The sequence below is a fragment of the Hordeum vulgare genome, chromosome 5H (genome assembly GCF_904849725.1).
Source record: "Hordeum vulgare subsp. vulgare chromosome 5H, MorexV3_pseudomolecules_assembly, whole genome shotgun sequence".
NCBI lineage: Eukaryota > Viridiplantae > Streptophyta > Magnoliopsida > Poales > Poaceae > Hordeum > Hordeum vulgare.
In genome coordinates this window covers 570,187,110-570,198,220 of record NC_058522.1, presented here as the reverse complement: position 1 = coordinate 570,198,220, position 11,111 = coordinate 570,187,110, and the positions used below count along the sequence as shown (strand labels likewise).

The 11,111-nt window shown below is 44.2% G+C and overlaps 1 protein-coding gene across 1 annotated transcript; it reads right to left on the bottom strand.

Moving 5' to 3' along the window:
* Positions 1–7,484: 7,484 nt before the first annotated feature.
* On the bottom strand, positions 7,485–10,416 carry LOC123399359 (desmethyl-deoxy-podophyllotoxin synthase-like). The gene is made up of 2 exons (XM_045093777.1): positions 9,451–10,416; positions 7,485–8,221 (listed from the first exon to the last, which is right to left on the bottom strand). The coding sequence occupies exons 1-2, from the start codon at positions 10,360–10,362 to the stop codon at positions 7,610–7,612; spliced, it is 1,524 nt and encodes a 507-aa protein (XP_044949712.1). The 5' UTR covers positions 10,363–10,416; the 3' UTR covers positions 7,485–7,609.
* Positions 10,417–11,111: the final 695 nt, after the last annotated feature.

Genomic DNA, 11,111 nt, shown 5'->3' with positions numbered 1-11,111 from the left:
GGGATCACATCATTGGGAGAATGATGTGATGGACAAGACCCAATCCTAAGCCTAGCACTAGATCGTATTGTTCGTATGCTAATGCTTTTCTAATGTCAAGTATCTTTTCCTTCGACCGTGAGATTGTGCAACTCCCGGATACCGTAGGAGTGCTTTGGGTGTATCAAACGTCACAACGTAACTGGGTGACTATAAAGGTGCACTACGGGTACCTCCGAAAGTGTTTGTTGGGTTGATACGAATCAAGATCGGGATTTGTCACTCCGTGTGATGGAGAGGTATCTCTGGGCCCACTCGGTAGAACATCATCATGAGCTCAATGTGACTAAGGAGTTAGTCACACGATGACGTGCTACGGAACAAGTAAAGAGACTTACCGGTAACGAGATTGAACAAGGTATAGGTATACCGACGATCGAATCCCGGGCAAGTTCTATACCGACAGACAAAGGGAATCGTATACGGGATTGGTTGAATCCTTGACATCGTGGTTCATCCGATGAGATCATCGTGGTGCAAGTGGGAGACACCATGGGTATGCAGACCCCGCTGATGGTTATTGGCCAGAGAGGTGTCTCGGTCATGTCTGCCTGTCTCCCGAACCCGTAGGGTCTACACACTTAAGGTTCGATGACGCTAGGGTTATAGGGAATTATTATACGAGGTTACCGAAAGTTTTTCGGAGTCCCGGATGAGATCCCAGACGTCACGAGGAGCTCCGGAATGGTCCGGAGGTAAAGATTGATATATAGGACGGATGGTTTCGGATACCGGAAGTGTTTCGGGCATCACCGGTAACGTACTGGGACCACCGGGACCACCGGAGGTGGCCCCGGGGGACCACCGAAGGGGGCAACGACCCCGGGAGGTAAGGTGGGCCAAGTGGGGGTGGGAACCAGCCCCTAGGTGGGCTGGTGCGCCTCCCCACTCAGCCCATTGCGCAAGGGAGAGAAAAGGGGGGGCAAACCCTAAGCCAGGTGGGCCTAAGGCCCACCAGTTGGTGCGCCACCCCCTCCTCCCCCCTCTGGCCGCCGCACCTCCCATTTGGGGGGGGCTGCCGCACCCCCTCTGCCCTCCCCCTATATATAGTGGGCACTTTTGGCCATTGGAGATCATACTTTTCCCTCTCCCTCGGCGCAGCCCTGCTCTTCTTTCTCCTCCTCTGTGCCGGTGCTTGGCGAAGCCCTGCCGGAAGACCTCGTCTCTCCATCGACACCACGCCGTCGTGCTGCTGGAGTTCTTCCCCAACCTCTCCCTCCTCCTTGCTGGATCAAGGTGCGGGAGACGTCACCGGGCTCCACGTGTGTTGAACGCGGAGGTGCCGTAGTTCGGCACTAGATCGGAATCGCTGCGAGTATGACTCTCTCAACCGCGTTCTAGCAACGCTTCCGCTTAGCGATCTTCAAAGGTATGAAGATGCTCTTACCCCTCTCTCGTTGCTAGTCTCTCCATAGGAAGATCTGAATATGCGTAGGAAAATTTTGAATTTATGCTACGTTACCCAACATAAAGATCGTCTGAAATATAGTATATGGAGCCAACAAGGAAAAAACTACGTCTTCAGCAAGAAACTTTGGAGAAATATAGGCATCCACAAAAATTATAATAGTTGATATTTCATAGTATACCGGACACGGATAGAAAAATTTGTATGCTATCTATTTTAAGTTTTCAGATAACTTGGGTGTTAAGATTCTTGAACTGGTAAAAAAGATCTATGTATTAACAACATAACCTTATTAGTGATTTGGATAACAAAATGGTCATTAAATTTGATAAGTTAGGAGTTAGAAAGCTACTGATGCAGACAAGAAAGAGGCATAAATTTCATGCTCAGTTTTGTGTTGGATAGTGAACAATAAAATACAATTGTCTTGCAGCCCCATTTTGCTAAGGTTAAGCTCAGCTAGTGCAGTAGCAATTGCAAAGCCAACCTAACTGACATTTCTTTTCTGAAAGAGAACCTCACTAATAACAAAGCATATTCAGAAAACTAAACAGCGACATCCCAGCTCGAATTTGTCAAACATGTACAAATATTTTAGCGAACCTTAACACCAAACTTGTATGTGTATGTACTAATATGCATGTTCAGAAAGCCTTGAACAATACTGACTTACTATAGAGTTATAATGATCAAGTTTCAGAGAATCGGAAATCAACAGGTTGCTAGTTGATCTGTCAGTTCATAATGTATTTATGTTTTCAACAGTTTGCTTGCACTTGGGACAAACCTTCGAATTGGCTAGAATAAATATGTAATACAACTACAGAGGTGCATCATTATTGTATTTATCTTCCAATTTTTCTTAAAAGAATTTGAAGGACAGAGCAATAACAACCAAAAGAGTAGTTTAAAATCTACATTTGTGTTTTGAACCTAATTTTCCACAGAAAGCCTCTAGGATAAAGTACAAAAAAAGAAAAATGGAAGAGAAAGGACATGTGATGAACACGACATCCAGGGGACTTTGGCTTCCCCTTGTTATCGTCTTGGCCGCCACCACACCTCTTCCCAACCGACAACCTGGACGAGTGACAATCAAGAGAGAGCAGTACAAAAGAAAAATATGGCAATGATGCCTGGGCATAATATTTGACTTCAACACTAATATTTCTCCAACGAATATACTTCTGATTAAGGATTAAAGAGAGTGTTAATTCTGATTAAGGATCTGTTTACACCAGAGTATACGTGTTATTCTACTTAACTGCTTACACAGCTAGCGTGGGCTTCCAGTGACTTCAAGGGCTGCTTGCCCTGAATATAAATGGATATGAAGTCGGTTCATTCCATTCCAGTGATTTATAGTTAGGCAATGTATCTCCCGATCCTGCAAAACTTTATTCAAACTGAACTTTCTCTACGAGTAGAGTAGGTTTCCATACAAACTGAACTTTGTTGGAATCCTGACTAAAACAGTGGTGATCTGCCTATAGTTTGAGAGAAATACCCTAAACTGCTTGTCTGAGAAAACTCGTTGAGACCGACTACTGAAAAAACAGCTTAAATTACAAACACAAGACAACCACCCAAAGTGATTAACATGGTGACATAGCTCATGACTGAAATTTATGCAGAACAGGCGATGCCCTAGACTATCCTTTCCACTGCTGGGTATGAAAAGGACAGACCGAGTGCTAGAAGCTCCCAAACCAGGTGAGGTCTGGTGAAATATTGTACGAGACAAGCCTTACCCCTGCCCAGTGAAATGCAGAGAGGGCATCGAACCCATGACTTCTTGGCACAAGTGGGTAGTAGTTCACCCAATGCATTAAGGTTTATAGTCAATTAGCAGAAAATTGGCTAAAATATGAGAGCAGAAATATACAGAGAGATCGTATATGATGTTACACTTGTTCTATCCATGGGCAGATCCAAATTAAAACTTGTAGCCTGACTATTCGAAGTTAATTTACTGTGTCTATTTAGCATCAGCGGGCATTCACTAAGATGGCATGGAGTGAGATTTCTAAGATAACCTATTACAGGTATTCAAGGCTAGTTTATTCACCACTAATCATTATGCTTAAAGTTGACGGCATATGTTTATTCAACAAGAGAGCAGCCTATATAACTCTTGAGGACCTAAAAACAGTATGACATATTACACTTCTTTTGCAATGTGATAAGGAATCACCTCACATTGAATAAAATGTGTGTCCAGTAGAGGAGCCAAGACTTTAGCCAGCTGAGGCACATACCCAAGCATCTGCCCACAATCAGACCCTGCATAAAGCACATATCCATTGTATTAAGAAAAAAAAAATCAACATGAATGGGATGTCAGCAGAAAATATAACTCATTCATAAAGGATGGAAACTTTGACAGCATCAGGGTCCTTGGCATTCTGGGGGTTTCTTAAAATAGTAATGCTCATGCCTTCTTGCAATTTAAATTTTTCACGGAATCTCTGGCCCACTATGACAGTTTCAACAGCTAATGTGGTGCTAGAATCCGCGTTTAGAGATACATTGGTACTGACAGAAGTTGTTCCTCCTGAAAGTGAGAAGGAAGAGGCCTTCTCAACTGCATTGTCATTTTCAACGTTCTTCGTAATTGCTAAACCAGCATTTGAAGGTGTACATTGCCAAACCAGCATTTGAAGGTGTACATGTATTATGCATCTCGGAGATGCCAGGTGAACCATCCAGACAACCAGCTAATAAGGCGGTTGCGCTATTCTCCGGACTTCTGGTGCCACTATTCATGGAGCAAAATTCTTTGTCAGTACATACATCTCCATCCGTCAGTCCCTTGTTTTCTGTCTTGTGAACATTGGTCACTATGTCTGGAGTAGGCTCAACTGTTTTTTTACTGAATCTGAAATCGAGAAAGCTGCTCTAGAACTTCCATTTCGGTCCTCTCGTGAGGCATATATCTGCACAGTTCATGTGAAAACCGAATTCTTCAGAACATTATAGCATTGTTAAGCATGGCAAATCTTCCTATGCATCCCCTTACACCCAGAGAAAAACTGAATAGAGCCCAATTATCCTACTGAATCAACCAAGACACAAGACAGTATGCATGGTTAAGCCGGTGATTGACTGAAAATGACAACAAAAGAGTGCGACTGCAAAAGCAGGCGAGCACATGAACATGAACTTGTAATAAAGAAGTACCTAACTGGGTGGATCTAGGCATTTACGTACTTGGGTTGTGATTGTCCAGCAAAGATTTCGTCAAGGTTGTGATTGTCCAGCAAAGATTTCGTCAAGGTCAACGCAAGAAGCATTAGGAATAGTACCACGGCTAAGCAAGCTTACAAGAGAAGTGAGTGTTCCACTGATTCTGGGGAACTGGAGATGTGTTGGGGTTCGCGGACGCGTGGTACGGACCTAGGTGGGTGTTGATGCAGTAGTCGGAGCCGGGGGTGAACTCGCGACAGACGGGGCACGCCACCCGCTCCGAGCCGGCGCTCCCTCCGGACAAGGACAAAGAAGGGGCAACAGCGGCCGCTTCACCCTCCGCCTCGCCCACACCCGCGCCCGCGTCGTCGGTCTGGAGAAAATCGGAGGAGCATTAGGCATGAGACAGATGGCACGGGTAGAAGAGGACCGGCGGGTAGCTTGGTGTTTGGGTGGGAGGTGGAGCGGGAGGGCGAGAGGAGGACAACGACGAGGTCGGCGGAGAGAGGGGTGCTGCGGCGGCGACCAATGAGGCGGACCAGGCTCTCCCTACCGGTCAGCATGGCCCCTTGCAGAGTCGTGTGCGGCGGTTGGCAGCGAGGAGCGGCGTCCGGCGTGACCGAGGGGTTGGCGGCGAGAAGGAGCGGTGTGCTTGAGCAGTTGGCGGCAGCAAGAAAGGACGTGCGCAGAGAGAGAAGCGGTAAGGGGATTAGTAGTGTTTCGTTTTGTTGGTGTGTTTCGTCAACTGGGATTTTAGACCATTAGATGACTAATCAAACGGTTAATATGCTTAGTTGAATCTGCCCTCTCTCTTGCTTTTTTAGTAGTAGTACTAGTAGTAGATGAATTGTGACGCACAATTTGGTCCAACCTTGGGACCTAAACTTTGATTATATGTACTAATATATCATTACAGCCAAATGAATACGACTGTCATACATTATTATCTAAGTAATATAATTATTTATTTCTAAACATTCTTGCCATGACAAAGATAATGCCTTCGCCGCTAGTTGAAAGAATAATGATACGTGTTTGCTACTGACCCTGCATCGTGCATTAGGTATCATCGTGCTGCATGCACAGTGACCCTCCATCCAATACGTGTTTGCTACTTTTTTCTTTTTTTCTTTTTTGAGAATTCGTTTGCTACTTTGACACGTCTGATTCCAAGCTATTTTATTTCAACCAATCATTGAGAAGCACATACCTTTTCAACCAATCAGAAAAAGTAGACGGGCCATGTGCTTTCTTTCTGTCAATCAGAAAGCTGTATGTGAATATATTTTTTAGAACAATGAATGTATCTAGATGTATTTTAATTCTAGATACATCTGTTTTTATTTATCTTTATGACAAATAATTTCAAATGGAAGGAGTATATCTAAATATATGTTTTATCTTATATAGCTCGATATATTTGGTTTACATGTAAACACAGATCATGCGCTTTGTAGGAGTTTTCATATTTTTTAAATTGATTTAATATTATTTGTTTGAATATTTTTTACATATATATCCTTAATGGCTTAAATATTACCCCGACACTTTGCTATTCCCCTTCCTTCTTCATGCTGATGAACTTCATGAACGGTTGGTCAATCCCGAATCCACCATCTAGAACCAAACTTTCGAACCTAACACAACACAGCAGCATCGAGGCCGGGTGGAATGACTCGCTGATCCCTATGGATCAGGTAGGATAGCTGTGTGTCAGGAAATACTTTCATTCATCATTATATAGCTGATCCCTATAAACAACTATGGTCATCGTCGGTTAAATCGAGTGAGCATGTTTGTTGCCGGCCGAGCTGGGCTCAGAACTGATGATTGCAATCGATCGTTATATTCGTGTGAAATTGTTTGCCTCCTGTGCTATATGCTGTTTAATTTCTCCTTATTGGCGTGCTTCTCTTTTGTGACTATTTTTCACTTGTTCTGTTTTGAGATTTAGAACACTTTTTTTACACATGATCTTCATAGCAATTCTATTTTTATTTCCCATGCTGTCTTTGTGTGGCTTCAGTTTTTTTGGGTTGCCTCATGTTCATTCTGAGCAGGCCCCCACTTGTTAACAGTACCCCTGTTTTATATTTCTTCAGTACGTGACTGCTCAAATGCTGTTTAATTACTCCTTGTTTGCCTGGCGTGCTTTTTTACTTCTGTTTTAACCTTTTGTAACTATTTCTTCAGAACATGTCCCGTTGGAATACATTTTGAGGATTTGGAAACACTTTTCCTGATGTCTTTCCTCTTCAGTTTTTGTGCAGGCCCCCACTTGTTATTTTCAATTTCTTCAGTGCCTTTCTTTCCAATTCGAAAGAAAAACTTTGACATTATGTATCAGTCTACGTACTCTTTTTGATATACAAAAACTTTGAAGTTATAACTTCCAGTTGCTTGTTTTGGCAGGTCCAAAATATATTTTCCACAGGTTCACATCAGTGGGACGATAAATTACGCCCACATGCTGCTAAATAACCTGATCTTGAGCTTTCAGCGACCAAATCATGCTTGGACTCTGATAAATTTTAACCAGTGGAATGGCAGAAGTGATCGATCAACACGCCGTGCTTGTCTCCCACCAATGCATCCCTAGTATCATGATAGAGTGTGTATACGTGCATTCATAGAGATGAGTGTGCATGTGTGTATGTAAGCTTTTGTGCTTGTACTGTGTTTCTAAAAAACCATAGACACAAAATCTGCACCGTTATTATATGTCCAACATAATTAGTGAATCGAACATTTCATCCTAGATAAATGTTGTACCTAATTCATATTCTATGTTTTGATAGTACAATTAGGTACCTACAATTATGCACAGATGGAGAGTAATAAGAAACCATAGTTGCACAAATAAGATTTCATTATTATTTTATGGAGGATTACAGTGCGAGACATAAACACTCATATAAAGGATGTATAGACATACGCACGTGCATTTCCGTGTCCATATTTAGATAGCTCTTGAGACTATGTACTTGGAATAGCTATGAGCTGCAAGTCATACTTTTGACGTACAGCTATGCCAAACTTTTCGGACATGTCTAACGTGTTCGGGCTGGCCCCATCAGGAAGCGCCCAGTCAAAGTAGTAGAGAAGATTGGCCAATGCGATCTCCAAGGTTGATGTGCTAAACAACATCCCAGGGCACTGGCGTCGTCCAGCACCAAAAGGGATGAACTCAAAGTTTGTTCCCTTATAATCTATTGTGTTGTTGTTGAATCTCTCGGGTATGAAAGTTTCAGGATTTTCCCAATATCTAGGATCTCTAGAGATTGCGAAGGCATTAACATGTATTTTGGTGCCCTTAGGAATGTCATAACCCATGATTTCACAGTCGTCTCTAACCTCACGAGGGACAAGTAGAGGAGCAGGAGGATGCAACCTAAGCACTTCCTTGATGATCATATGTAAGAAATGTAGTTCACCAAGGTCAACATTTGTGATGACAACACGTCCTTGACCTAGCACTTTCCGGACTTCTGTTTGAGCCTTCACCATCGCTTCAGGGTTTTTCATGAGCTCCAACATAGCCCACCCCAAAGTGGTTGCGGAAGACTCACTACCAGCTCCAAATATGTCCTAGAAATAAAAGGTCGGGCATATGTGAGATATATAAAATAAATAGTGATTATCGGAAAGAAGATGAAATATGCAAATTCCAAGTGAGACAAATTACCTAACCAAGGCGGCATACTAGATGTTCTACCGATAATCCTAGACTTTCAAAAGGGATATTAGGGACTAAATCCTACGGTCGATCACCCCCATGATTTTAACTGCTTCCATAAAATACACTCCGTGATTTAAACTCTTTCTACGATGTCATCCTGCTTGCTTAATCAACAAGGACATCTCCACCCAGACCTTCCAATCTGGGCAGAATTCAAACCATAAGCAACTGTCCTGACCGACCAATTTGGACGCAAATTTTGCATCCAACGCGGTACCCCATCGGATCGTGGACCAGTCCGGTCATCCAAAATTCCCCAAATCGGAAGCAAACCGGAGGCTTTGTGGAAGTCGGAAGCAAGCATATTAAAGCATATTAGTTCACTTCATTTGGCGGAAGCAAGCAGGTGGCTTTGATGGAAGCTATGCTAGCACCGTGGATTAGTCATTAGTAGCCTTCCGCCAAGTAAAGATACTAATCACTTTTTTTTATTTGGCATGTTTGGCGCAAGGTTATTTAGCTGAGCGGTGCTATTTGGCTTAATTAAGTTAAGAGGCGAATATTTGAGCTCCCGTATGGAAGTGTCACGGACGGATAGTGTGCGACCATTTTAGGGGATAGCGTTGGAGATGCCCCAAGATAGTATCTGTAGACATAGCATTACTCGATATTCTACTGTAAGCTAAAAGAGTGACTGCACAAGATACAATATTTTTTTTTCAAATCATCGTGCATGACATATAATGTTCTTAATATTCAGATGTGTCACAATCTATGAGTTGGTGAAGTCAGGAACATTATTAATGCTACTAACTATGATATTGTCAGTATATAGGAGTACTAACTATGATTGTTCATGATACTATAACTACTAAATAAGATTGTTTGCTGAGTCAAGCTTATGGCGATTCAAGGCCAGGTCAGGCAGGGCACCGTGTACATTTGACATGAGGAACTTGGTTTTGGAAACATTTTTCAGACGAAAGAAACATGGATGAAGTGAACATCTTATTAGACAAGAAAAGAGAGGACGGTGTGCAACACAGCACTTACTTGCAGATCATGTAACAAGTCCATATATAACGCTAGAGAAAAGAAAAGACAGAGTTGATCTGTATATAGTAGAGAAGATACTCACAAAGATGACGGTCCCTATAGTCTCTGAGGTTAGAGGGAATGCCAACGAGTCCTCCTCCTTGAGCCGGAGCAGCACACCCAGCAGGTCTTCATCGTCGGTGCTGCTGCTGCAGGCAACGTCCGACTCACGCTCAGCCTTGCGTCCATCGATGATGTTGTCGATGATGCGCTGGATGCCGCCATAGCTCTTCCTCAGGTTGCGCTCCCCTGAGCTCAGCCACCGCACTAGCCGCGACGACGGGTAAAGGTCGGCCGGGCAGAAACCTCCGACGAGCTTAACGATTTCTCCCATTTCGCGGAGGTACTCGCTCTGCTGCGCGCACATGCCACCGAACACCGCTCGCCCGGTGATGTCGTTGGAGAGCACCGCCACCAGGTTGCTGAGGTTGACGATGCTGGAACTGGAGGCAGAGGCAGCGACGGACCGGAGGAGGTTGGCCACCTCCTGTGACCTGATGGACTCCATGCGCTTCACCTGCTTGGCGCTCAGAAGCTCCACCATGCATATCTTCCGCATCTGGCGCCAGTGCTCGCCGTACGGGGCCAACACGATTCCCTTGCCGCCGCCGCTGACGACGTCGATCGTCGCGCTGCGTGGCCGAGTCGCGAACGTGAGGTCGTGCGTCTTCATCACCAGCTCCGCCGCCTCGGCGCTGGAGACCACCACGTTTGGGACCTCTCCGAACCTGAGGAACATGAGAGGCCCGTGCAGGCGAGACAGCTCCATCATCCTACGGTGCGGGAGACCGCCCAAGAGGTGGTGGAGGCTGCCGATGATGGGAAGGGTCCATGGCCCAGGGGGCAGCCGTGGCCTCTTGGATTTGCTTTTGTCGCCAGACCAAGCCGTGAGCTTAAGAAACCAAGCCAAGATTACTGTGGCTAAGGCAACAAGACACAAGCTCAACACCTCCATGGCACATGCAGCTTAATTAGTAAGTCTACCTATGTGTTAACCGAACTGCCTGGCTTGCAGATTTAAGTTGTGTGAAATGTGATGGCATACTTATATTTATATAGCATACATGTATGAAGTTTGCATGGGAGCAGAAGTATTACAAAAGTTTGGACCCGCGCGCATCCTAGATTCCTAGTAGTATGAGAGTATATCCATGGTTACGACTTGCGACCGGCCGGCCTTGACAAACAACGACAGCTAGCGGGCACTACGGGCCAGCAGCTACCGCCGGCCAGTGCGCCAATAAGTGTCTTCAATAGCTTTAATCCTTTTGTCTTTAGTATACTATAAGTAGGAGTACCAATTAAGTACCAACTAGAGACTGGTTTTTATACAAGCTATACTCGGAGCAGATGGAATCTTACACGTAGCTGCCGGCGGCTGAGCCTTAAGAACTCATATATCAAACCATGGACAATCTTCACTTTTTCTATACAGAAAAAGGCACACAAAGGGTGTTTTATAGATAAAAAGGACGACTTGGCACAAATTCATATCTAAAAAGTATAATTACACCCAAAACCATTCAGTTGTCTCCTTCTTTCCATTGTTCATCGCTTGCTGGAGCATAAAACTTCGACCATACAAGTAGTAAGGTAAAGGGACACCTGCAAACGCTCTTATCATACACGATTTCGAAGACCGCAATAACCACTTGTAAATGAATAGATGGGTTAAGGGTATGCGCTATGCAAGGATGCATGCGT

Excerpts from the sequence above, each read along its gene's own strand:
- LOC123399359 (XM_045093777.1), bottom strand. The coding sequence starts at position 10,362 with ATGGAGGTGTTGAGCTTGTGTCTTGTTGCCTTAGCCACAGTAATCTTG. Across the intron at positions 8,222-9,450 it reads CTATAGGGACCGTCATCTTT|GACATATTTGGAGCTGGTAG; the intron begins GTGAGTATCTTC and ends TTTTATTTCTAG.